We start from the raw sequence: 27,605 nt of genomic DNA, 5'->3' as shown, positions 1-27,605 counted from the left end.
TCCCAGTCATCTTAATTTATAATCAGTATTTTAAGTTTCCATTGTGTATGTCGAAAAGAGACTGCAGGATCATAAACTCTATTGCCAGAGTCTACACACAGTCTCTAGATGTATTAAACTGAGGTTGTTTGTGTTTCCTTTGTCCATGTTTTCTGAAAATGTTGCTTGTTTATCACTCGACATCTGGCAACACTGTTGACGCACACGCAGCGTCAGCTGTTGTTGCCAAGATGGCGCATAAGCTGTCAGAGCTTCCACCGGATAATAAGCGCTCTGGGGACGAGGTGAAAGACGGTCTGAGGCGGTGCAGAGGACGACCGAGGCTCACGGACTCCGACCGAGCCCAGAGAAGACTGGAGTCCCGGAAGAAGTACGACGTGAGGAGGGTGTACCTGGGAGAGTCCCACAAGCTGTGGACGGAGCTCCGCAGACGGACCAGCCTGAGTGACGCTGGACTGGCGGAGTACCTCATCCTGCTCAACTCCACCTACGGAAACAAATACCAGCAAAAATACTGCGGGTACACCTACTCTGTACAAGTTTCTATGTTATTATCACAAACGGACATGTGCTGTTTTCCTCCTGCCGTCCTGTCAGTGCCAGGGAGGGTACTAGGGTCCACTGGTCCTAGGATCCACTTGTAGGGTCCACTGGTACTAGAGGCCACTGGTTCTCAAGTCCACCGGTACTAGAGGCCACTGGTTCTCAAGTCCACCAGTACTAGGGTCCACTTGTACTAGAGGCCACTGGTTCTAGTGTCCACCGTTCCTAAGGTCCACTGGTCCTAGTGTCCAATGGTCATATGTTCCACCGGTCCTAGGGCCTACTGGCCTATATGTTCAACCGGTCCTAGGGCCTACTGGCCATATGTTCCACTGGTCCTAGGGCCTACTGGCCATATGTTCAACCGGTCCTAGGGCCTACTGGCCATATGTTCAACCGGTCCTAGGGCCTACTGGCCATATGTTCAACCGGTCCTAGGGCCTACTGGCCATATGTTCAACCGGTCCTAGGGCCTACTGGCCATATGTTCAACCGGTCCTAGGGCCTACTGGCCATATGTTCCACTGGTCCTAGGGCCTACTGGCCATATGTTCCACCGGTCCTAGGATCCACTGGTCATATGTTCCACCGGTCCTAAGGTCCACTGGTCCTAGGGACCACTGGTCATATGTTCCACCAGTCCTAAGGTCCACTGGTCATATGTTCCACCGGTCCTAAGGTCCACTGGTCATATGTTCCACCAGTCCTAAGGTCCACTGGTCATATGTTCCACCAGTCCTAGGGCCCACTGGTCATATGTTCCACCGGTCCTAAGGTCCACTGGTGCTAGGGTCCACTGGTCATATGTTCCACTGGTCCTAGGGTCCGCTGGTCATATGGTCCACTGGTCCTAGGGTCCACTGGTCATATGGTCCACCAGTCCTAGGGTCCACTGGTCATATGTTCCACCGGTCCTAGAGCCCACTGGTCCTAGGGTCCACTGGTCATATGTTCCACCAGTCCTAGGGTCCACTGGTCATATGTTCCACCGGTCCTAGGGCCCACCAGTCCTAGGGTCCACTGGTCATATGTTCCACTGGTCCTAGGGCCCACCAGTCCTAGGGTCCACTGGTCATATGTTCCACTGGTCCGAGGATCCACTTGTCCTAATCTCTTTAGATTACATTGGTTAGCAAAACAAAACAAAGCAAAAAAAAAAAAGCACATTTTTTTTCTTGTATGTACTTTGAGAAATAATTTAGGGTAATTTGGGGGTGCTGAATCTAAATCTGAGCTCAGATTTCCTCTATCACGTCACTTTTTCTTTTTTTTTTTTTTGGAATCTGCATGTTCCGTATTGATGGATTATGCAAAAGTTGCTCGTTCAATCACGAGTTTGACACCACTAATCATGCACAAAAGCAGCTTCAAAAGCATAGTTTTTATACCACGTTCATGAAATGTGAACAAGAGCCATAATATCGTTTATGGCACTGAAGAGGTGTGCGAGACTGCTTCACTGCTTGATACAAAAATATGTTTTCATATCTTAAAAACATGATGTGATTGGCAAAAACTAACACCAGGTTCAGGATCAGCTCCCCCAAATGACCCAAAATCTGTTGGGAAAAACTCCATGCAAGAAAAATCGTGTTCAACAGTGTAATTTGATGGTGTATATTACAACCCCAATCTGATTTCAAAGTTCACAAAAAACTGTAATACTTTCAAATGGCTAACAAACCAGATCCAGTTTTGTTCAAATTACAAAAATAAAACACATGATTTTGTTGACATACACCATTTATCACCTATAATTGTACTGTTGTCTATAATTGAATTGAAAATCAACAAATAATGGTAATTCGCCATAATTAAATGTTTTTTTGTTTAATTGTCATGCTTTTGTAACATTACTTAACCTACTTTAGTGCATCATATAACCTACCATAAATGTAAAAACAACTTCTCCTTAATACTAGGACTAGTGGACCCTAGGACAAGTGGGAAGTTCCAGTCAGCATCATTGTTGTACATTAGCATTTGTAGTTTTTGAACACATGGGGTTTTCTTCTGAAATTAGCAACTCATTCTTCAAACGTGGTTATGTTTATCAGGAAGAAGATTTCCCCCGAAGTTCAAGCAGAAGAAGAAAAAGGTGAGTGTTGTAACAATGCAAAAACTTCAGAGAAACTGGTAGGTTTTTGGTGTTGGGGTGACTGTCGTTGCAGCATGCCGGAACAATTAGACCCTGTCTGTTTTTCCAGCACCGGAAATACTGGAAATATTGATTTTCTTAAAAAGAAGACCTGAAAGTTCAGCTACAATATGCCAGAAGGTACATCTGAGATGTAAGCCTAGATTTGATCTGTTTTGGTAAAAGAAAATTCTTCTTTGCTCCACTTCATCATGAAGCTGTATAACTCGGGATGCAAAATGCAAAATATGTGCTGTTCACAACTGCTCCAATCACAGCCACAGAAGCCTGTAACTTCTGGGTTGTCTGGGTTTCTTGGTGGCTTTTCTCACTCTTTTCCTTCTTGCACAGTCACTCAGTTTTTGAGAACTGTCTACTCCACACAGATTTACCACAGAGTGCCATACTGTTTGTATTTCTTCATGACTGATGTAAATAAAGTCCAAGACATATTCAGTGACTTGGAAATGTACATGTATCCACCCCCTGACTTGTCTGAAGAAAACTGGCAATAAAAATGATTATTTACAGGTATTATACCAAAGCATTCCATTACTTATGCAACCCATCATCTTGTCTTTTCTAGTTTTAATTCATTTATATCAAGTTGTAGAGATTTGCTTTGAGTTTGAGTTTAAGGAAGATAAGTGAAAAGGAGCTGCCTGCCACACCCCCATCTCTGATCACCTCTTCCACAGACCATGTTGGCATGTCAAACAGAGCAAACACAAGTCCAGATATGGATGACCATGACAAAAATTACAGAGGTGCAGAGAATTCACCTTTACAGAATCATGGAATTTAGTGGACGTTGAAGTGGCCTGAATTTTTCTTGTTCCATTGACTGATTGCCAAAAAAAAGTATCATAAACTATCTCAATTTTCTAAAACCAACACGATGTCTTAGTTTTTCATTTTGTTCAATCATCACAAGTAAATAAATAAGAATTCTGAAGCTATTCTGTTTATAAACGATCATCTGACCAAAAAAAATGCAGATATAGCTAGAAAAGCCCGTCTACTAAAGAAACAAAACAAAATCCAAGGAACATGGACCTCTAACTGCAGAGTTTACATAAAACTATTAGGTACACCAGAAGAAGCTAAGGTACTATGCATCAAAGAAGAACATGAACTGAACAAATACAATTGAAAAATGAAATATAAATAAAAAATCTAGATAGTTTTACCTTCAATTCAAAATGACAAATTAAACATTAACAATTCCCTGCCTATAGAGGACAATGAAAGTACAAAACCAAGAAATGCAATTTAAAACTTTTGAATGTAGTGAATCTAAAATGCAACATGTTATAGATGAAGTTGACCCGGATATAAACTTTTATAATGTCATAAATGATGACTGCATGTATTATCAAGACCAGCAAATACCAACTCAGAATAAACCTAATGAGATGTTGTCAATTGTCCACTTCAATAGTCGCAGCCTTCATGCAAATTTTGAAAAGATAAAAGATTACTTGAACCAATTGGGTACTTTGTTTAATGTATTAGCAATTTCATAAACTTGGATAAAAAAATGATGAAACAAACAACTTTATGTTAGAAGATTGAGATGTTTGCACAGAGCAGAAACAAAAAAAATGGAGGTGGTGTGGCATTATATGTGGATAAAAACTTACATGCAAAACAGATTGACAACATGACATTGGCTATTGATGATATTATGGAGTGTATAACAATTGAATTAATAATGGAAAACAGAAAAAATATATTGATTACGTGTGTTTACAGATCTCCTGGATCAAGTATTGAAATGTTTACGGAACTAATGCATAACTTGTATACGAAAATGGAACATAAAGATGTTTTTATATGTGGGGATTTTAACATAGATTTATTAAAAATGAGTACACATAAACCTGTGGAAAATTTTATAGACACTATGTATAGCTTGTCATTCCATCCAAAAATAACTAAACCAACCAGAATCACTGCACAGAGTTCATCACTAATTGATAATATTTTCACTAACATATTAAACAATGACATTTCCAGTGGCATATTAATAAACGATATAAGTGACCACTTACCAGTATTTTTAACTATGAAAATAAGTTATAACTATAGGAAAGCCAAGAAAAATATTAAGATGACTAATTTCATAAGAGTAAAAACAAATTAATCAATAATGATATTCAAACAAAGTCTATTAAAACAAGACTGGAAAGTAATATTAGATGAAACTGAGGTTAACTCGGCTTATAACACTTTTTTTGAATAAAGTTTTGACTCTCTATGGTCAATGTTGCCCTGTGAAATCAATCCAAATCAAACAACAAGCTAAAACCAACCCATGGATGACAAGCAGTTTAATTAATGCCTGTAAAAAGAAAAACTGGCTATACAGGGTATTTATTAAAGAAAGAACAATCGAAACAGAAAATAAATATAAAATATATAAAAATAAGTTGACATGTGTATTAAGAAATTGTAAAAAGATGTATTATAAAACACAACTAGAACAAAACAAGGGAAATATTAAAGGTCTCTGGAATGTAATAAATAGTGTCATCAGGAAAAAGGAGAACTGTAGTACCTTGCCGGACTATTTCATTGACAGTGATAAAAAGATCTATAACAACGAAGAGCTAGTAAATGCATTTAATCATTATTTTGTCAATATAGGGCCAGAATTGGCAGCTGAAATAAAAATGCCATATTCAGCCTCAGAAATAGGTACTGAACAAGTAAACTCAAATTAATTCTTTCTATCAGCAACAGACGAAATGGAAATAATAAACACTGTTAATGAATTGAAGGCAAAAAAAAAATCAGTAGATTGCAATAAGTTGGACACTACAATAATTAAACAAGTCATTAATGAAATTGCAAAACCTCTAAGTCATATCTATAACTTATTTTTTATTAATGGAGAGTTTCCAAGTCAAATGAAGATTGCCAAAATTACACCTATATATAAAAGTGGAGATAAGTATCTATTCTCAAATTATAGACCTATATCTGTGTTATCTCAATTCTCAAAAATTTTAGAAAAACTATATACAGTTCGGTTAGATCAGTACATTGAAAAGTTCAAGATATTAAATGATAACCAGTATGGTTTCAGAAAAAATAGATCAACAACTTTAGCTTTAATTGATTTAGTGGAATAAATAACAAATGATATTGATAAAAAGAAACATACAATGGCGATCTTCATTGACTTAAAAAAGGCGTTTGATACTATTAACCACAACATATTATTACGTAAATTGGAAAAAATTGGCATAAGGGGTATTGCACTAAATTGGCTCCAATCTTATTTAAACAACAGGCAACAATATGTACAAATAGGAGAATATAAATCTTTGTTTAAACAGATACATTGTGGAGTTCCACAAGGGTCCGTTTTAGGACCTAAACTTTTTTAATTTATATTAATGACTTGCAATTCATCTCTGAAAAACTGAAATTTATCCTCTTTGCTGATGACACAACGATAGTATGTTCTGGGGAAAACCTGGAACAACTTGTGATCGAAATGCAAATAGAAATTATTAAATTAAAAAATTGGTTTGATAGTAATAAATTGTCACTTAATATTTCAAAGACAAAATTAATGCTCTTTGGAAACCGAGAAATGAAAACAAAAGTAAATCTTAAAATTGACATGGTTCCTATTGAAAGGGTTAACCAACATAGATTTTTAGGAATAATAATTGATCACAGGATGTGCTGGAAACCCCACATTGCTAGCATACAATCCAAAATGGCCAGAAGTATTTCCATAATGGGGAAAGCCAAACATTTCTTAGATCAGGAGTCCTTATATATTATTTATTGCACATTAATATTACCATATATTAGCTATGGCATTGAGGTATGGGGTAATACATATAAAAGTAATGTAGACACACTTTTTAAGTTACAGAAAAGGGCAATAAGAATCATCCATAATGTAGGCTTCAGAGATCATACGAGTACAGTGTTTTTACAATCCAAAATACTAAAATTTAGAGATCTTGCAGAATTTAAAACTTTACAAATTATTTTTAAAGTGAAACAAAACCTACTATCAGATAACCTCCAAAAATTGTTTAGTGAAAGAGAGGGAGATTACAATCTAAAAAGGAAATATAATTTAAAAAAACAGTATGCTCGTACAACAATGAAACAAATGTGCCTTACGAGACATGGGGTGGATTTATGGAATAATCTAACTGAGGACATCAAAGTGTGTACTACAGTACATCAATTCAAAAGAAATTTAAAACTCAAAATATTAAAAAAAATATGAAACTGAATAACATAATTCTTAGTATACATACAGGTGTGCATGTTTGTGGATCTAAACTGTTATATTATTTGGGCATGACGAACGTATGGGAATGCACACGAGTTGCCCATGATACATGTGTGTGGGAAAAAAAAATATATATATATATCATCAAGTTTAATCGAATATAGGTAAATGTGCATGCATGCATGCATGGGCTGGGTGCCCATGGGTGCATGTATGTGGGTTAAAAGTGTTATACTGTCAAATCTCATTGAATCTAGTGTGTGTATTGGTGTATGCAGGGGTATTTGTGTATAGAGGTAGTGTATTTATGTAAATACATGTTGATATGTATAATGCAAGGTGTGTGTTTATATAGGTATATATGATCTCAAAATTTTTTTATTTATTCTTGTCTGCGTAGTCGAAAATAAAACATGTGAAAGGGGGTACAAAATATAAGTTTTACTTCATTCTACTCCCTTTGAGTAATGTACGGATTTTCAAAGATGAATGTGCGCAATGTATAAATGTTTTTAACTTGCTCAATAAAGTATTCATCATCATCAAAAATGATACAAACTAATTGAATGTTCACTTATAATCGGAGCTCTGCTTTGCAGAAATTGTGCTTCAAAGTCTGTTCAGTGTTTTTCCAAAAGCCTGAAGAATGACATGAGATGGATTCAGATTTGTTCCTTGTGTAGTCTGAGATTTTGCTTGTTGTTTTGAAAACCAATTCACTCACCTGTTGTTGTTGTTGTTTTACAGGTCGGAGGTCATGTGCGTCCAGCCTCCAGAGCCTGGTGTGTTGGTACCAGGAGCACTCCCGCTCGTGTGCTCATGAGCCTCAGCTCCGAACCCTGGAGCCCCGGCCCGGCTGCTCCACAGCTGCTATCTGGGAGTGCCACTCCAGCCACTCGTTTGTGCAGTACCTTTTCTCACCACAGAGGGAGGCAAACGATTGTGAACACCAGGACAGAGCCAACGAGAACACAGACGTAGAAACAGCAGCAGAGGTGCCGGTGAATAAAGTGAGCAGGAAGAGGAGGGAGGAGGAAGCTGGTCACCAACAGCTCAAAGGTGCACTTGATATTTGTAATCAGCAAAATACTGTCAGCAGTGGTGGGCACAGCTAGCCAAAAAGTTAGCTTCAATAACCATTAAACCGCTAACTAAAAACGCTAAACTGATAAATTTAGCGGCTGTTAACGCCAACCACTAGCCGCTAACTTTTAGTATTGACTCAGTACACTGTTGGCTACTGATAAGCCAGTTTCGAGTTTAGGCGCTGCAGGGCCTGCTGGGTAAATTCAAAGACGAGCACAAACACAAAACGAACACGCAAAAAATAAAAACCCAAACACTTTCATCATCTTTTCGAAAAGCAGTAAATCGCAGTATTAGAAGTCACAATTTATCTCTATATTATAGATTTAGAAACCATTAACAAAGCTCCAGCTCATACGTATTGTGTTCACAAACACAAAACAAATGCATGAAAAATAAATTTTGAGCTGCTTATGTACCGCTTTTGTCCACTGTAACTTTCTTGCCTTTTTACCAGTGTTTGTGTGCTTTGACTTGTTAGCTAGCTCTCTGCATTCATAAACTGGAACTAACATGTATGATTTTAGGGTTTACAAACATTTTTGAACATTAAATTTACTCACTTTACCAGCAAAAAAACCCAAAAATTTTGGTGGACTGAAAGTTAACGGAACTAAATTTAGCAGAAGCTAATTGGTCCGTTGATGGTTTTCAAAATTAGCTGAAAAGCTGATTCGCCAGTGAAAACATTAGCCTTGCTAATTAGCAGTTAGCGGAACTGTGCCCACCACTGACTATCAGTGAAGCTTCTACGTGGTTACAAGCAGAACTGTTAGGAGCGTATTGAGCTGATAACAAGCTAATTTTTTTGCAACCTCAGTCTGCATTAAATATTGTGAGCCATCAAGCCTCTGAATGCTCAACTTGCTTTTGACAACTGTGTCACATGAGAAAAATCTCTTTGATCAGAACATACGTACATGTGCATTGATAGGTGCCCTGTAGTCACTAAATAACTCAAACCATGTTTTTCCAAACTTTAACAGTGCATAATGTAGTTATTTACATGTTCACGAGCTTTATGGTTCTTTACAACATATATTGCTGGTGATATTATGTAATATTTCAAAGGACTGGTGGTACTCGTACTGCACTATACTGTAATCCACTGCAGGTTCTTGGTGGCCATTAAGGCCACTGTTGCTTATTCATAAAAGGATTTCTTGTAAATGAAGCAGTTATCACAGTTGCAGCTAATCATTGTTTTCATCCTCCGTTCATCAAGAAAATAAATTACAGATTATTCAATTAGTTGTCAGGTCCAAAAAATGGTGAAAAATCTCAATCTTTTCCAGAGTCCAGGATCATGCCCTCAAATGTCTTGTTTTGTCTGCAGCCCAAAGATATTCAGTTTACTTCCAGACAGGAGTAAAGAAACTAGTAACATAAGCCTTAAATTAGCAAATTTGCATTTTTTGAAATGACTCAAAATGATTAATTGATCATCAAAATGTTTGTTGAAACATTTAATTACGTTACAGTTTGCTAACATGAGTTAGGTTGTAAAAGTTAAACTTGTGTATTTGATGATGATAATATTATTTACTATGGATTTTTTTTTAGATCTTTATGAAAATGTGACCGTAGCTCCAGTAGAGTATATGGCTGTGAGCCCCTTAGAGGAGGGTGCTGCTGTAATCCACCAGCCAAGTCTGGATGCTCCTTCCACAGATGCTACACTGGCAGGTCAATCCATCTGGGAGATGGAGATAGAAATGGGGTCAGTGTTTCAGCCTGCAGGAGAATCCGCCGCTTCAGAGGAGGCAGCTGAAGGTCTACAGCAAGGTCAGGATGGAGAAGAAAGAAAGGAGACAGTGAAGCATGGGGATGAAGGGGCCACAACAGTACCAGATGGTTACACATGTGGTCCAGTGGCCACTCCCTCAGCTGATAAAGCAGATGAGGACTCCGTGCTGTCACAGAGGCTAAGCGGCTCACTCGCTCTTGGCTCTCAGATGGAGATGTCCGTCCCGCCGCCCATGCAGGTGCCAGAGCAGGGAGAGATGTTTGATGTACTGCCCACAGTGGTGACCAGCTGTGAAATTCCCAACCAGAGGGCGGGTTTGCAAGGATCACAGGTAAGAAACTGAGTTTCGTGCCGAAAGTTGCAACGTCTAACTTTCTGTACTTTTCTGTAGACTGTGGGAACTTTGTGTACCCTGCACAGTACAATATGTCCATCAAGGGTGCATTGTTGTTTGTCTCAGTAGTTAGTATTGGGTTTTTGTTTTTAATGTGTCCTACTACTCGGTACACCCTGTCTTCTGGATCAGGTGTCACCAACCCTCTTCTTGGCGATCACCTGCCCTGCATGTTTTCTAGCTCTCCACCCACTGCTAATTAACTAAGACAGGTGTACACAGCCAATCAAGAGCTAGGATACAGCAGAATAGAGAAATCAGCTAAGGGGTTGCAGCAGGTACACATGGAAAAGTTGCAGGATAGGTCATCTCCAGAAGCAGGGTTGGTCGGATGGGATTTGAGACTCGTTTGTTGCATATATTTTCATATTAAAGAGGTTAAAGTGATGGTTTTTCTTCCAACAGCCATTACTTGAGAATGTTGTACTCTACAGATGCTGCAGTCAATACACAAGTAGGAAGCTAGATCCCCTTCCTCACAAAACTGCAGATGTTCCTGAAGATTGGGGCACAGGATCTGGCTTACTACTTGTCATATCATCATAAACTGTAAGGTCAGATTAAGTATTTGGACAGTGAACAGTTTTTATAATGTTGCCTCTGTCCACCACAATGGAGCTGAAAACAAGCAATCAAGATGAGCTTGTAGTATTGGCTTTTAGCTTTAGCTCAAGATATTGAACAATAAAAATATTGCCTTAACCAGTCATTAAACGTGTCTTGGACTTAATTTACATCAGGTCAGGTCTAGCAGCATGTTCAATGGCAAGCACCTAGGCAGACAATTGGTCCCTTCCCATCTCGCAAAAGTAACCATCCATGTGCTGCAGCCAGGTGAAATGTGGGTGTGCCTTTGGCTTTCTTCAGCAACTGGTGACCTCAACACTGAGGCACACCCGCACTGGATCATGTTCAAAGTAATGCCCCACATGGCCACAAAGTTGTGGCTGGTGTTCCCTCACAATGCAAGAGACAACTTGTCATCTTAGTCTCCCTTTGTATTATCTTTCATTTGGCACAGTCAGACACAGATGAGGATGGACCAGTTGTCTGCCTGAGTGGTTGCTCTCCAGGACCCGAGGGTTTTCCATAGCGTGGTGGATTTGGCAACACGCTACACCAGCTACTTGGTGCTAGACTTCATCTGACCTGTCAAAGCTTGATATTTCGTCTTCAAGATTGTTTGAAAGATATATTTGATATGCTAATCAGGGATCTAAAAATGGGCGAGCACTTATGTAATTTATATGCCTTTTGTTTTATCAATGTGAATATTTAAAGTTTTTTTTATATCATTACTAGTTAATTATAATCACCGGCACCAGCTGTGAAGCTCTGGCATCGGACAGCATCCAGCTCAGTGTGGGAAGCGGAAATGTGGAGGAAGTCACATGTACCGTCATCGGGGGTGTCAACTGCAGTCAGGCCTGCCTGTCTGACTCCAACCCGAGAACAGCAGAGGATGAAGACACTGTCACAGGTGCAATACATGCAGATTTGACAGCAAATTTATGTGGATATTTGTCTTAATTACTTAAGTGTGTGTGTGTAAATATATATTTATATATACACACACACACACACACATGTACACTCAGCAAAAATATAAACGCAACACTTTTGGTTTTGCTCCCATTTTGTATGAGATGAACTCAAAGATCGAAAACTTTTTCCACATACACAATATCACCATTTCTCTCAAATATTGTTCACAATCCAGTCTAAATCTGTGATAGTGAGCACTTCTCCTTTGCTGAGATAATCCATCCCACCTCACAGGTGTGCCATACCAAGATGCTGATTAGACACCATGATTAGTGCACAGCTGTGCCTTAGACTGTCCACAATAAAAGGCCACTCTGAAAGGTGCAGTTTTATCACACAGCACAATGCCACAGATGTCGCAAGATTTGAGGGAGCGTGCAGTTGGCATGCTGACAGCAGGAATGTCAACCAGAGCTGTTGCTCGTGTATTGAATGTTCATGTCTCTACCATAAGCCGTCTCCAAAGTCGTTTCAGAGAATTTGACAGTACATCCAACCAGCCTCACAACCGCAGACCACGTGTAACCACACCAGCCCAGGACCTCCACATCCAGCATGTTCACCTCCAAGATCGTCTGAGACCAGCCACTCGGACAGCTGCTGAAACAATCGGTTTGCATAACCAAAGAATTTCTGCACAAACTGTCAGAAACCGTCTCAGGGAAGCTCATCTGCATGCTCGTCGTCCTCATCGGGGTCTCGACCTGACTCCAGTTCGTTGTCGTAACCGACTTGAGTGGGCAAATGCTCACATTCGCTGGCGTTTGGCACGTTGGAGAGGTGTTCTCTTCACGGATGATGCGAAAGAGATGTGTTGCACTGCATGAGGCAAATGGTGGTCACACCAGATACTGACTGGTATCCCCCCCCCAATAAAACAAAACTGCACCTTTCAGAGTGGCCTTTTATTGTGGGCAGTCTAAGGCACACCTGTGCACTAATCATGGTGTCTAATCAGCATCTTGGTATGGCACACCTGTGAGGTGGGATGGATTATCTCAGCAAAGGAGAAGTGCTCACTATCACAGATTTAGACTGGTTTGTGAACAATATTTGAGGGAAATGGTGATATTGTGTATGTGGAAAAAGTTTTAGATCTTTGAGTTCATCTCATACAAAATGGGAGCAAAACCAAAAGTGTTGCGTTTATATTTTTGTTGAGTATATATATACGAGGTCTGTTAGAAAAGTATCCGACCTTTTTATTTTTTTCAAGAATCATGGATTTGAATCACGTGTGATTGCATCAGCCAAGCTTGAACCTTCGTGCGCATGCGTGAGTTTTTTCACACCTGTCGGTTGCGTCATTCCCCTGTGAGCAGGCTTTGTGTGAGCAGTGGTCCACCCCTCTCGTCGTTTTTTATTGCAAATAAATGTCTGAACGATTTGGAGCTTTGCTGCATCAATTTTTTTCCAGAAACTGTGAGAGACCTCCAGGTGGACACCGTTCGGAAAATTAATATGGCTTTCAGGGACGATTTTATGGGGATTACACAGATTAAGGAGTGCTCCAGCCGGTTTAAAGACCGCCCACAACTGCTGAGAGCGCGCCGCGCTCCGAGCGCCGATCAACAGGCTCAAACCCCGCTGAAACAACCAGATCATTTCCAATGTGAAGGCTTTGTTGATCCGGGACGTCGTCTGACTTTCACAAAAAGGCAGAAGGCGTGGACATCAGCACTTTTTCGGCACATTCCACTGTTACAGGAGTTTTTTTCATGGAAAGAAAAGCGGAGGGATGCGCCACGGAACCGTTCATGATGCGGCACAAAACCACCTCTGTGTTGGTCTCACAGGACGGCTTTCAGACGACTGTCGGTTGCTTTTCAGTCATGTGATTATCCGAGAAATTGTGCATGAGCTGAACATGCCCCAACATGTCCTGTGAGGCTTCATCACGGCGTTGCTTTGCGCCATGCGGCTCCACCGGGAGAGCCGCATGGGACCACAATGGGAGACGACCAGTCCTTCCTCACCTCCCAAAAGTAGCCAACTGTCTCCTGCAGTATGTGGCATCTGGGCTCCGGGCATGCCTTCGGCTTTTTCCAGTTTCTGGGGTCCACAGCACCTGCATGCTGGATTATGGTCAGGCCAGTGTGACAAATGTCTTCATAAGTAACCGTTGGTTTGACACAAATTCATTCCAATAATTCCACTGAAGAGACCCAATACTAAAGACATCCAGTCATGACTTTGGGTCACCGGTTAGAGTCCAAGTCTCCAAGTCTGTCAGCACTAGGACCCTAAACAATTGAACCTTCATCTTCTCCAAACAACTCTGTCCAGGAGCCTCATGGCTTCATAACCTCTTCCCAGGTTTCTCTCGATCTCAGAGGCTGCTGTCCCACAGACATGAATGTCACTGATGGGATACAGAAAGTGAATCTCCCAACAAATTAAACACTTTTGCCACATACAGATGCATATATGATGGAGACCCATTACTAAGCTTCTCAAGTGCTACAACAGCATCATCTACTGATTTTTGTGGGGGGGTTTTTTGTTTGTTTTTTCCCCCCAAAGATCACAGTAGCATCTGGAGAGTCAACATCAGTAAACCTTTCCTCAGCAACAAAGGTACCCTAGTTGCTGGACTCCACAAGTTTAAGCCACATTTAGTCTGTGCAAGGATTGAACAGAGTAGGAGCCAGAAAGAGTCACTAAACCACAGATAGTGTGTCACCTGCTCACATGTTCCTCTAACAAATGCCGCCTGTTCTACCCACAGTGTTATTACGACCTGCTTTCTCAGGGTCTTGTTCAGTCTAGAACAGTGGTGTCCAAAGTATTCCAAAAAGGGCCAAGAGAGTGCAGGTTTTCTTTGCAGGTTTTCTTTGTTTTCTTTGATTTCACTGGTTAACATCACTTTGAACAGATGGGATGAGCTCATCAGTGAAATCACCTGCTGGAGTAAGTGGCTGCGATGAAAACCTGCACCCTCTCTGCCCTTTTTGGAATACTTTGGACACCACTGGTCTAGAATTTCCATCTAGTCCTGAACTGCAGTTCCTCTGGATATATTCAGCATGCCGCTGGAGATAAAATACTTTCACCCGTGAAAACTGGCTCCACCAATGTGATCCCTGACAGCTTTCAGGGTACCATCAAGAAATCTGGGGAGGGACTAATAATATGGGTCAGATTTGACTTGGAATGTTAAAACTCTAGAGTTACTGTTATCAGAGTTGGCTGGTGAAGCAGGCTGGACACAAATGCAGGACGCGAGTACACAGCTCAGTGGAGTAAAAGCATTTACTTGGTTCGGTAGCAGAGGTCGGTACACAGATAAGCAGTCCAAAAGAAGCAACAGTAATAAAATCATCAGGCTTAGGCATGGTCGAGGTACACAGGCAGGTAATCAAAAACACGACGAAGCAATCAAGGCAAAAACACAAGGAACTGAGCTGGAAAGAGGCACAAGGCACATCGATCTGGCGAAGGACAGAGACAAACTGTGAGGCTTATAAAGCACCTGGGTGATTAACTGCAAACTCAGAACAGGTGTAAAGTAGGGTGAACCCTCATGGACCTTGTTCTGTCCATGGTAACTGAGAGGACCAAGAGGCAGGACATTGGGAGGCTAGGATTCATGGACCATTTTCAAGTTCCTGGTTGAGGTGTTCTGTTTGACCATTAGCTTGGGGATGGTAACCGGACGTGAGGCTGGATGTGACCCCGAGAAGACGGCAGAACTCACTCCAAAATTGTGAAACAAACTGAGGACCCTGATCAGAGACAGTATCCTGCGGCAACCCGTGAAGCCTAAAGACATGAGTTAACAGAGCCTCAGCCGTTTCCTTGGCTGAGGGGAGCCTAGGCAAAGGTACAAAATGTACCATTTTGGACAGACGATCCACAACAGTCATAATTACCGAGTTGCCTCTTGAAACCGGCAACCCAGTCACAAAGTCAACAGAGATATGTGTCCATGGTCAGACAGGAATGGGCAGAAGTAACAGAGCACCCGCAGGAGGGCGAGTGGAGGATTTATGCATACCACAAACAGAGCAAGCATTAACATATTCTTGGACATCAGTTAACATGTGCGGCCACCAAAATCTCTGCTTTAACATAAACATGGTTCTCTGGATACCTGAATGACATGAGAATCAACTATCATGTCCCCAACGGATTACCTCACCCCTAAGAGGGGTCGGAACTAATAATTTGCCAGAGGGACAGTCTGAGGGAACTGGAGTATTAACTAGCGCTGCCCTTACTTTCGCTTCAACATCCCAGGTAAGTGCTGACACAAAACAGGTTTCAGGAAGGATAGCTTCTGGATTAGGCGTGGAATCAGAAGAGCCACCAAGACGGGAAAGAGCATCTGGCTTCCCATTCTTAGACCCTGGACGATAAGATAACACGAAATTGAACCGGCTGAAGAATATGGCCCACCTGGACTGTCGAGCGTTAAGCCGTTTCGCTGTGCGGAGATGAGCTAAATTTTTATGGTCGGTCCAAACTAGGAAAGGCAGCTGTGCCCCCTCCAACCAATGGCGCCACTCCTCCAAGGCCACTTTGACCGCTAGCAGTTTGTGATCTCCGATGCTGTAATTTCTTTCTGCAGCAGAGTTTTTTTTTTTTTGGACAGAAATGCACAGGGATGCAATTTATTGTCGCTGGGCTTTGTTTGAGAGAGAACAGCCCCAATTCCACTGGCAGATGCATCGACTTCGACCACAAACTGCCGTGCGGGGTCAGGGAGGAGTAACACTGGGGCTGTTGTAAAACGATGCTTTAGGTTGTGGAATGCCTCCTCACATTCTGGGGTCCATACAAAAGACCATTGCGAGGAGGTAGCATTATGTAGAGGAGTTGCGATGGTACTGAAGTTACGGATAAACTTATGATAGAAGTTGGCGAAACCAAGGAACCTCTGGACGTCCTTACGGCAACTCGGAACCACCCAATCTTGAACCGCCGTAACCTTAGCAGGATCCACCTGGATCTTCCCCTCAGAAATTATGAATCCCAAGAATGATACTGTGGAACGGTGGAATTCGCATTTTTCGGCTTTGACAAAAAGACCGTTTTGCAGAAGAGTTTGAAGAATGGTCCGGACCTGCTGGGTGTGAGTTTCCAGATCAGGTGAGTAAATGAGTATGTCATCGAGATAAACAAAGACACATTTGTTAAGGTACTCGCGCAGTACGTCATTTACGAGACTTTGGAACACAGCAGGGGCGTTAGTAAGACCAAACGGCATTACAAGGTACTCAGTGGCCTGTGGGTGTATTAAAGGCGGTCTTCCATTCGTCCCCCGGTCGGATGCGTACCAGGTGATATGCGTTCCGTGAATCTAACTTTGTACACTCAACAAAAATATAAACGCAACACTTTTGGTTTTGCTCCCATTTTGTATGAGATGAACTCAAAGATCTAAAACATTTTCCACATACACAGTATCACCATTTCCCTCAAATATTGTTCACAAACCAGTCTAAATCTGTGATAGTGAGCACTTCTCCTTTGCTGAGATAATCCATCCCACCTCACAGGTGTGCCATACCAAGATGCTGATTAGACACCATGATTAGTGCACAGGTGTGCCTTAGACTGCCCACAATAAAAGGCCACTTTGAAAGGTGCACTTTTATCACACAGCACAATGCCACAGATGTCGCAAGATTTGAGGGAGCGTGCAATTGGCATGCTGACAGCAGGAATGTCAACCAGAGCTGTTGCTCGTGTATTGAATGTTCATGTCTCTACCATAAGCCGTCTCCAAAGGCGTTTCAGAGAATTTGGCAGTACATCCAACCAGCCTCACAACCGCAGACCACGTGTAACCACACCAGCCCAGGACCTCCACATCCAGCATGTTCACCTCCAAGATTGTCTGAGACCAGCCACTCGGACAGCTGCTGGAACAATCGGTTTGCATAACCAAAGAATTTCTGCACAAACTGTCAGAAACCGTCTCAGGGAAGCTCATCTGCATGCTCGTCGTCCTCATCGGGGTCTCGACCTGACTCCAGTTCGTCGTCGTAACCGACCTGAGTGGGCAAATGCTCACATTCACTGGCGTTTGGCACGTTGGAGAGGTGTTCTCTTTACGGATGATGCGAAGGAGATGTGTTGCACTGCATGAGGCAAATGGTGGTCACACCAGATACTGACTGGTATCCCCCCAATAAAACAAAACTGCACCTTTCAGAGTGGCCTTTTATTGTGGGCAGTCTACGGCACACCTGTGCACTAATCATGGTGTCTAATCAGCATCTTGGTATGGCACACCTGTGAGGTGGGATGGATTATCTCAGCAAAGGAGAAGTGCTCACTATCACAGATTTAGACTGGTTTGTGAACAATATTTGAGGGAAATGGTGATACTGTGTATGTGGAAAATGTTTTAGATCTTTGAGTTCATCTCATACAAAATGGGAGCAAAACCAAAAGTGTTGCGTTTATATTTTTGTTGAGTATAAAACCCTTGGCTCCTTCTAAAAATTCGAAAGCAGAGGAAATAAGTGGTAAAGGGTACCGATTTTTGATCGTGATGTCATTAAGTCCTCGATAATCAATACAAGGGTGAAGGGTCTTATCTATCTTCTCTACGAAGAAGAATCCTGCCCCTGCGGGTGAAGACGAAGGACGTATCAACCCGGCCGCGAGTGACTCCTGAATATAGGTGTTCATAGCTAGATGCTCTGGTGCAGACAGTGAGAACAACTTTCCCCGGGGTGGCGTAGTCCCCGGAAGAAGGTCAATAGCACAGTCATACTCGCGGTGGGATGGAAATGCCTTAGCCTTAGTTTTGCTAAAGACTTCAGCGAGATCATGATAACAAGATGGGACCCCCTCGAGATCTGACCTTATTACCCTTGAAGGTACAACGGACATTGTCAGACAGGAATCATTACATGCAGGTCCCCATGACTCAATTTTTCCCCGAGACCAATCAAGACGTGGCTTATGGCATTGAAGCCAGGGATGCCCCAGTATAACCGAGTGAGTCATTTTATCAAATATGTGGAAGCTAATTTGTTCAGTATGATTTTCAGGGATGGTCATACTAACAGATTGCGTGCGAAATTCAATTTGGCCCAGCTCTCGGCCAACCACGGCATGCACTTCCAAAGGCCGTGAAAGCCGGTGCAATTTAAGGCTGAGAGACCTGGCAAGAGATGACAACATAAGATTAGAATCAGCTCCGGAATCAATAAACACGGGTTGGACAAGATAACATGGTCAGACTTAAATTCTGCAATAAGAGCATCTTGTGAGGAAGGAGTGATTGAGCTCTGACTCACCCGCACTACTGATCTCGGCCGCACGGGGGCACCCCTTACAGGACAAAGTGAGAGAACATGACCTGATTGACCACAGTAATAACAGAGTCTCTCCACACGGCGTCGCTCTCGTTCTTCATTGGAAAGAGCACCGGAAGAGGTGCGGCTTCCTGTGTAACTGGAGGTAGATGACCGGTAGGCCATGGAGGCAGCCCTTGGAGCGGGATGATGGCAGTCCTGGCGAGGTTGGTCCGATAAGCGACGATCGGTTCGGATCGCCAGTGCGATGAGGTCGTCAGGATTTTCGGGCAGATCCACCGCTATGAGCAGACTTTGGATGCTGTCATTCAGGCCATGGAAAAACACATCGTGGAACACCGCATGATTCCATTCACTCTTTGTGGCCAAAATACGAAAATCTATGGCATAGTCGGCCACCCGGCGATTGCCTTGCTGTAGCTTCATCAACGAGCACGCCGCCTCGCGCCCCAGAGAGGTGTGTTGGAATACCTGCTGCAGTGAGTTGGTGAAGGCTGCGAGGGAAGAGCAAGATGGCGAATTGCGGCTCCACTCAGCCGTAGCCCACGCTGCTGTCCGGCCAGTCAAGTGAGTGATCACAAATGCTATCTTCGCCCTTTCAGACGGAAACATTGGTGACATCAATTCGAAATGTAACTCACACTGTGTAATAAAGGGCTTCACATCCCCTGACTCTCCGGAGAACTGCTCAGGTCGGGAGAGTTGATTACAGACGTCAGAGACGGGTATGGAAGCCGGCGGGGCTGCTGACGGTCCCAGACATGGTGAGGTGACAGGAACCGCATCGGTCATAGCCTGATGTTTCACGGTTAACAGTAGTTGCTCCATCAGAGAACTCACAGAGGCCATGAAGGTGTCTTGTCACTTTGCTAGTGTGCTAATACCAGTGTTCAGGGTGGCAAGCTGGTCCTCCTGTTGAGCTAGCTGCTGGCTGTGGTGGTGTACCGCCCGCTGGAAAGCGCCTGCGTCTGCTGTGTCCATAGTTGGCCAGATTGATCTATCAGAGTTGGCTGGTGAAGCAGGCTGGACACAAATGCAGGACGCGAGTACACAGCTCAGTGGAGTAAAAGCATTTACTTGGTTCGGTAGCAGAGGTCGGTACACAGATAAGCAGTCCAAAAGAAGCAACAGTAACAAAATCATCAGGCTTAGGCGTGGTGGAGGTAGACAGGCAGGTAATCAAAAACACGATGAAGCAATCAAGGCAAAAACACAAGGAACTGAGCTGGAAAGAGGCACAAGGCACATCGATCTGGCAAAGGACAGAAACAAACTGTGAGGCTTATAAAGCACCTGTTGATTAACTGCAAACTCAGAACAGGTGTGTGGAGAAACTCCCAGAACCAGGGTGTGGCCAGACAGAGAGAGAGAGAGAGAGAGAGACACCCACCACCAAGAACCAGGAGAGAAAGGCAAGAAACAAGACAGAGAAAACCCAAGCAGAAGGAGAGAACAGAGAGAGAACAAGAGACAGAGAATACAAACACAACCCAAAAAAAACCAGGAACCTGACAACTGTAAATACTTGTAAAAATAGCAAAGTATTTCCATTTTTGGACATTTTAAGTTGTTTCAAGAAAAGCCATCCATGATTTATGCTGATGATGAATGTAATGTCAGGGCTTTTTTTTTTTTAATGCAGTGTTTTCAAGAAAATTGAGGTTCATAGGTTGTGAGACTGTTTTCTCTGCAGGTTTGAGTAACAAACAGCTGCTGAAACCAACTGCTGACCCTGTGGACATGAGTCGTGACAGAAAGCTGCAGAGGAGTCTGAGCAGGTTTGTGGCTCATTCATATGATCAGGAGTGTCCAACCCTGCTCCTGGAGCACACCTGACTGTATGTTTTCAAACTCGCCGTGCTCCACCCACAGCTAATTTACTCAGTTGGGTGTGCTCAGTCCAGAGCTGGGAAATACCAGAATTAAGCACTTGACTTCCAGGACTAGATTTGGGCACCCTTGTATTTGATGAATGATGTGTTTCTGCAGAGACGTTTTGACTGTATTGAGGACTCGGTATTTGCTAGCGACAGTAATTCATCGTCTCTGCAATTACTGTAGTGTTATTAGTTTGAACTCAGCCAGCAGTGTCTGTGCTTGCAGCATCCGGTTGAAAAGAAACAGGCGAGGCCCAGTCGTCGAAGCTGATGGAATGCTCAAGATGTTTCACTGTCCCTATGAAGGCTGCACTCAAGTCTATGTAGCTATTAGCAGCTTTCAAGTAAGGCCATTTTTTATTCAGGCTACACTGGATTTTAGATTGTTGGATTTGCTGATTCTGAAAGTTCCATTTTCTCGCTCCATGTAGAATCATGTGAACCTGGTTCACAGGAAAGGTCGAACAAAAGTTTGCCCCCATCCAGGCTGTGGAAAAAAGTTCTACTTGTCAAACCACCTGCATCGACATATGATCATCCATTCAGGTGTGCCACATTTTCATTGGCAAAAATCTTATTACCATGCGTGTCGGTGAAGTGGTGATAGCAGGGTATTGTTTTTGCTGGTGCATGTGTGTCTATGGACAAGAAAACTCAAAACTGGTTGCGCAGGTTTCCTTCAAACATGGTGGGAATATTACTTTGATAGACATCTAGAGATGATTAGATTTTGGAGTAGTTTGGTCAAAAGTCAAGGAAAACATTGTCCAAAAAACTTTATATATATATATATATATATATATATATATATATATATCTCAACAACCAAGAAGCCTAGATAGATGATAGTATATATTAACCACTAAAGCATTTGTGATTCATTGGTGTGAATGATTTCATAATGAAGTCACACAGAAGTCATAAGATGTGATGAAATCATACATTGTCAAAAACACCATTACAGACATTTGTGTAGCTTATTCATTTATATCAATCAATCAATTCAATCAATTTTATTTATATAGCGCCAAATCACAACAAACAGTTGCCCCAAGGCACTTTATATTGTAAGGCAAGGCCATACAATAATTATGTAAAAACCCCAATGGTCAAAACGACCCCCCTGTGAGCAAGCACTTGGCGACAGTGGGAAGGAAAAACTCCCTTTTAACAGGAAGAAACCTCCAGCAGAACCAGGCTCAGGGAGGGGCAGTCTTCTGCTGGGACTGGTTGGGGCTGAGGGAGAGAACCAGGAAAAAGACATGCTGTGGAGGGGAGCAGAGATCAATCACTAATGATTAAATGCAGAGTGGTGCATACAGAGCAAAAGAGAAAGAAACACTCAGTGCATCATGGGAACCCCCCAGCAGTCTAAGTCTATAGCAGCATAACTAAGGGATGGTTCAGGGTCACCTGATCCAGCCCTAACTATAAGCTTTAGCAAAAAGGAAAGTTTTAAGCCTAATCTTAAAAGTAGAGAGGGTGTCTGTCTCCCTGATCCGAATTGGGAGCTGGTTCCACAGGAGAGGAGCCTGAAAGCTGAAGGCTCTGCCTCCCATTCTACTCTTACAAACCCTAGGAACTACAAGTAAGCCTGCAGTCTGAGAGCGAAGCGCTCTATTGGGGTGATATGGTACTATGAGGTCCCTAAGATAAGATGGGACCTGATTATTCAAAACCTTATAAGTAAGAAGAAGAATTTTAAATTCTATTCTAGAATTAACAGGAAGCCAATGAAGAGAGGCCAATATGGGTGAGATATGCTCTCTCCTTCTAGTCCCCGTCAGTACTCTAGCTGCAGCATTTTGAATTAACTGAAGGCTTTTCAGGGAACTTTTAGGACAACCTGATAATAATGAATTACAATAGTCCAGCCTAGAGGAAATAAATGCATGAATTAGTTTTTCAGCATCACTCTGAGACAAGATCTTTCTCATTTTAGAGATATTGCGCAAATGCAAAAAAGCAGTCCTACATATTTGTTTAATATGCGCTTTGAATGACATATCCTGATCAAAAATGACTCCAAGATTTCTCACAGTATTACTAGAGGTCAGGGTAATGCCATCCAGAGTAAGGATCTGGTTAGACACCATGTTTCTAAGATTTGTGGGGCCAAGTACAATAACTTGTTTTATCTGAGTTTAAAAGCAGGAAATTAGAGGTCATCCATGTGTTTGTCTGTAAGACAATCCTGCAGTTTAGCTAATTGGTGTGTGTCCTCTGGCTTCATGGATAGATAAAGCTGGGTATCATCTGCGTAACAATGAAAATTTAAGCAATGCCGTCTAATAATACTGCCTAAGGGAAGCATGTATAAAGTGAATAAAATTGGTCCTAGCACAGAACCTTGTGGAACTCCATAATTAACCTTAGTCTGTGAAGAAGATTCCCCATTTACATGAACAAATTGTAATCTATTAGATAAATATGATTCAAACCACCGCAGCGCAGTGCCTTTAATACCTATGGCATGCTCTAATCTCTGTAATAAAATTTTATGGTCAACAGTATCAAAAGCAGCACTGAGGTCTAACAGAACAAGCACAGAGATGAGTCCACTGTCTGAGGCCATAAGAAGATCATTTGTAACCTTCACTAATGCTGTTTCTGTACTATGATGAATTCTAAAACCTGACTGAAACTCTTCAAATAGACCATTCCTCTGCAGATGATCAGTTAGCTGTTTTACAACTACCCTTTCAAGAATTTTTGAGAGAAAAGGAAGGTTGGAGATTGGCCTATAATTATCTAAGATAGCTGGGTAAAGTGATGGCTTTTTAAGTAATGGTTTAATTACTGCCACCTTAAAAGCCTGTGGTACATAGCCAACTAATAAAGATAGATTGATCATATTTAAGATTGAAGCATTAAATAATGGTAGGGCTTCCTTGAGCAGCCTGGTAGGAATGGGGTCTAATAGACATGTTGATGGTTTGGATGAAGTAACTAATGGAAATAACTCAGACAGAACAATCTGAGAGAAAGTCTAAAACCAAATACCGGCATCACTGAAAGCAGCCAAAGATAACGATACGTCTTTGGGATGGTTATGAGTAATTTTTTCTCTAATAGTTAAAATTTTATTAGCAAAGAAAGTCATGAAGTCATTACTAGTTAAAGTTAAAGGAATACTCGGCTCAATAGAGCTCTGACTCTTTGTCAGCCTGGCTACAGTGCTGAAAAGGAACCTGGGGTTGTTCTTATTTTCTTCAATTAGTGATGAGTAGTAAGATGTCCTAGCTTTACGGAGGGCTTTTTTATAGAGCAACAGACTCTTTTTCCAGGCTAAGTGAAGATCTTCTAAATTAGTGAGACGCCATTTCCTCTCCAACTTACGGGTTATCTGCTTTAAGCTGCGAGATTGAGTTATACCACGGAGTCAGGCACTTCTGATTTAAAGCTCTCTTTTTCAGAGGAGCTACAGTATCCAAAGTTGTCTTCAATGAGGATGTAAAACTATTGACGAGATACTCTATCTCACTTACAGAGTTTAGGTAGCTACTCTGCACTGTGTTGGTATATGGCATTAGAGAACATAAAGAAGGAATCATATCCTTAAACCTAGTTACAGCGCTTTCTGAAAGACCTCTAGTGTAATGAAACTTATTCCCCACTGCTGGGTAGTCCATCAGAGTAAATGTAAATGTTATTAAGAAATGATCAGACAGAAGGGAGTTTTCAGGGAATACTGTTAAGTCTTCAATTTCCATACCATAAGTCAGAACAAGATCTAAGATATGATTAAAGTGGTGGGTGGACTCATTTACATTTTGAGCAAAGCCAATTGAGTCTAATAATAGATTAAATGCAGTGTTGAGGCTGTCATTCTCAGCATCTGTGTGGATGTTAAAATCGCCCACTATAATTATCTTATCTGAGCTAAGCACTAAGTCAGACAAAAGGTCTGAAAATTCACAGAGAAACTCACAGTAACAACCAGGTGGACGATAGATAATAACAAAACTGGTTTTTGGGACTTCCAATTTGGATGGACAAGACTAAGAGTCAAGCTTTCAAATGAATTAAAGCTCTGTCTGGGTTTTTGATTAATTAATAAGCTGGAATGGAAGATTGCTGCTAATCCTCCGCCTCGGCCCGTGCTACGAGCGTTCTGGCAGTTAGTGTGACTCGGGGGTGTTGACTCATTTAAACTAACATATTCATCCTGCTGTAACCAGGTTTCTGTAAGGCAGAATAAATCAATATGTTGATCAATTATTATATAATTTATTAACAGGGACTTAGAAGAAAGAGACCTAATGTTTAATAGACCACATTTAACTGTTTTAGTCTGTGGTGCAGTTGAAGGTGCTATATTATTTTTTCTTTTTGAATTTTTATGCTTAAATAGATTTTTGCTGGTTATTGGTGGTCTGGGAGCAGGCACCGTCTCTACGGGGATGGGGTAATGAGGGGATGGCAGGGGGAGAGAAGCTGCAGAGAGGTGTGTAAGACTACAACTCTGCTTCCTGGTCCCAACCCTGGATAGTCACGGTTTGGAGGATTTAAGAAAATTGGCCAGATTTCTAGAAATGAGAGCTGCTCCATCCAAAGTGGGATGGATGCCGTCTCTCCTAACAAGACCAGGTTTTCCCCAGAAGCTTTGCCAGTTATCTATGAAGCCCACCTCATTTTTTGGACACCACTCAGACAGCCAGCAATTCAAGGAGAACATGCGGCTAAACATGTCACTCCCGGTCTGATTGGGGAGGGGCCCAGAGAAAACTACAGTGTCCGACATTGTTTTTGCAAAGTTACACACCGATTCAATGTTAATTTTAGTGACCTCCGATTGGCATAACCGGGTGTCATTACTGCCGACGTGAATTACAATCTTACCAAATTTACGCTTATATGATGGTATGCAGAGTGTGCAAGGTGGGCATCACCCCTCTGATGCCCTTCATTTGCCTGAATGTATTAGTTTGGAGACAAGAATCTTGTCACAGTTTGCAGTTTTGTTCAGTTAAATCACCAGAGGGCAGCATGGCTCTCTGTGGTCTTGAGCAAAAGCAGACACAGAATAGAGGAAGTATCACATATTTGCTCACACCGGGGAGCATCATGAATGCATCACAGACTGTCTCAGCCTGTGGAACAGTGATTCTCAACCAGGTCCTGAGGGAGTCCCAGTGCTGCATGATGTCCATCTCCCCCTCCTTCACCCACACCTGATTAGTAAAGTGCAGCATCTCTCAGGTCTCGATTGACGGGGCTAATTAGCCGTGAGTAGAGCAGGAAGAAATTGAAACTGTGTAATGTTTGGTGTATCTGAAGACCTGAGGTGAGAAAGACCAGTTTTTCAACAAGTATGAATGAACCATCACCGCTCAACATTGATGTCTTAGTCCATACACAGAGTGAAGAAAACATCCCAGTTCAGTGTTCTTATCTCTCCCAACAGGCATCAGAGATTTCATCTGTGAGACATGTGGGAAATCATTTAAACGGAAAAATCACTTGGAGGTTCACAGGCGAACTCACACAGGAGAAACGCCACTACAGTAAGTTACTGATGGTGACAACAAATTGTAACTGCTCACTAGTATCCTACTCCAGACCAGTTTACCATACAGTGCCATCAGTGGTGGGCACAGCTAACTAAAAAGTTAGCTTCGATAACCGTTAATCTGCTAACTGAAAAGTTAACTTTTATAAAGCTAAACCGATAAACCCCTTAAAAAACAATTAGCGGAATGTATAGCAAAAAGTAACCCGATAACTTTTAGTATTGACTCCAGTACACTGGCAGCTACTGATACTTCTGAGTAAGTTCAAAGGCAATCGCAAACAACAGCGAGCCAGCACTTCTGTCTAAGATCAACCATCTCTCAGCAAAAGAGACGACTGAAAGTTATAAATAAATTTAGTGGAAGCTATTTGGTCCACTGATGGTTTTCAGAGTTATCTGAAAAGCTAATCCGCTAACAAAAATGTTAGCTTTGCTAATTAGTGGTTAGCGGATTAGTGGAACTGTGCCCACCACTGCGTGCCATACTGTTTGCATTTTTTAACAGTTGATGTAAATGAAATCCAACACATATTCATCAACTTGGTAACGTTTATGTATCCAACTTCTGGTTTGTCTAAAGAAAACTGGCTGTAAAAGTGATGATTTGTATTAATCCAAGGGGAAATTAGTGAAATTGTGTCACTGTCAGACCACTAAAGGTCTTGACTGTAAAACACCTCCCCATCTTAACATGTTCTGTCCGTGGTGTCTTCTCTCCCACGTCATCTGGTAGATGTGAAATCTGTGGGTACCAGTGTCGCCAGCGTGCATCCCTGAACTGGCACATGAAGAAACACACGTCTGAAGCCCACTACAACTTCACCTGTGAGTTTTGTGGAAAGAAGTTTGAGAAGTTGGAGAGTGTTAAATTCCACAAGCTGAAGAGCCACCCGGACACACAGGCTACGTGAGGAATACCGACGCTACATGCTGTAGGTACTAAGGTTACCAACGGACACACGTGGGTCAGCCCTGGGACACCAGAGGAAGACTTCAAGTGAACAGGCTTTTTTTGTGTGTGTGTGTGTGTGTGTTTCAGTGATCTTTTTTCTCACCAACCAGGATGGTACAGTATATTCATTCAGGCAGGTTAATATTGATGTGAGATAACCCAAATGTCAGCCCTGATAACAGCTGTGCAGGACACAAGCTGGTTCAGACTATACAGCCCGTATATGGGTTTTGAACACACACACATATATATGTATGTATATATATAT

At 42.0% G+C, this 27,605-nt stretch overlaps 1 protein-coding gene across 2 annotated transcripts; it reads left to right on the top strand.

Annotated features, from left to right (window-relative positions):
- The first annotated feature begins 160 nt into the window (after nucleotides 1–160).
- Nucleotides 161–27,605, top strand: znf653 (zinc finger protein 653). 2 transcript variants are annotated; one of them, XM_034190807.1, is made up of 10 exons: nucleotides 161–520; nucleotides 2,601–2,641; nucleotides 7,695–8,006; nucleotides 9,705–10,111; nucleotides 11,477–11,654; nucleotides 20,687–20,771; nucleotides 21,097–21,214; nucleotides 21,302–21,416; nucleotides 26,278–26,377; nucleotides 27,119–27,605. In XM_034190807.1, exons 1-10 carry the CDS (start codon nucleotides 231–233, stop codon nucleotides 27,294–27,296), a joined length of 1,824 nt encoding a protein of 607 aa, XP_034046698.1. In that variant the 5' UTR covers nucleotides 161–230; the 3' UTR covers nucleotides 27,297–27,605. The 2 variants fall into 2 exon arrangements, with proteins under 2 accessions (XP_034046698.1, XP_034046697.1); XM_034190806.1 differs by having other exon boundaries at nucleotides 9,597–10,111.

This window comes from Thalassophryne amazonica, chromosome 16 (genome assembly GCF_902500255.1).
Source record: "Thalassophryne amazonica chromosome 16, fThaAma1.1, whole genome shotgun sequence".
NCBI lineage: Eukaryota > Metazoa > Chordata > Actinopteri > Batrachoidiformes > Batrachoididae > Thalassophryne > Thalassophryne amazonica.
Note: the sequence above shows the minus strand (reverse complement) of the source record. Positions and strands in the feature narration are given on the sequence as shown.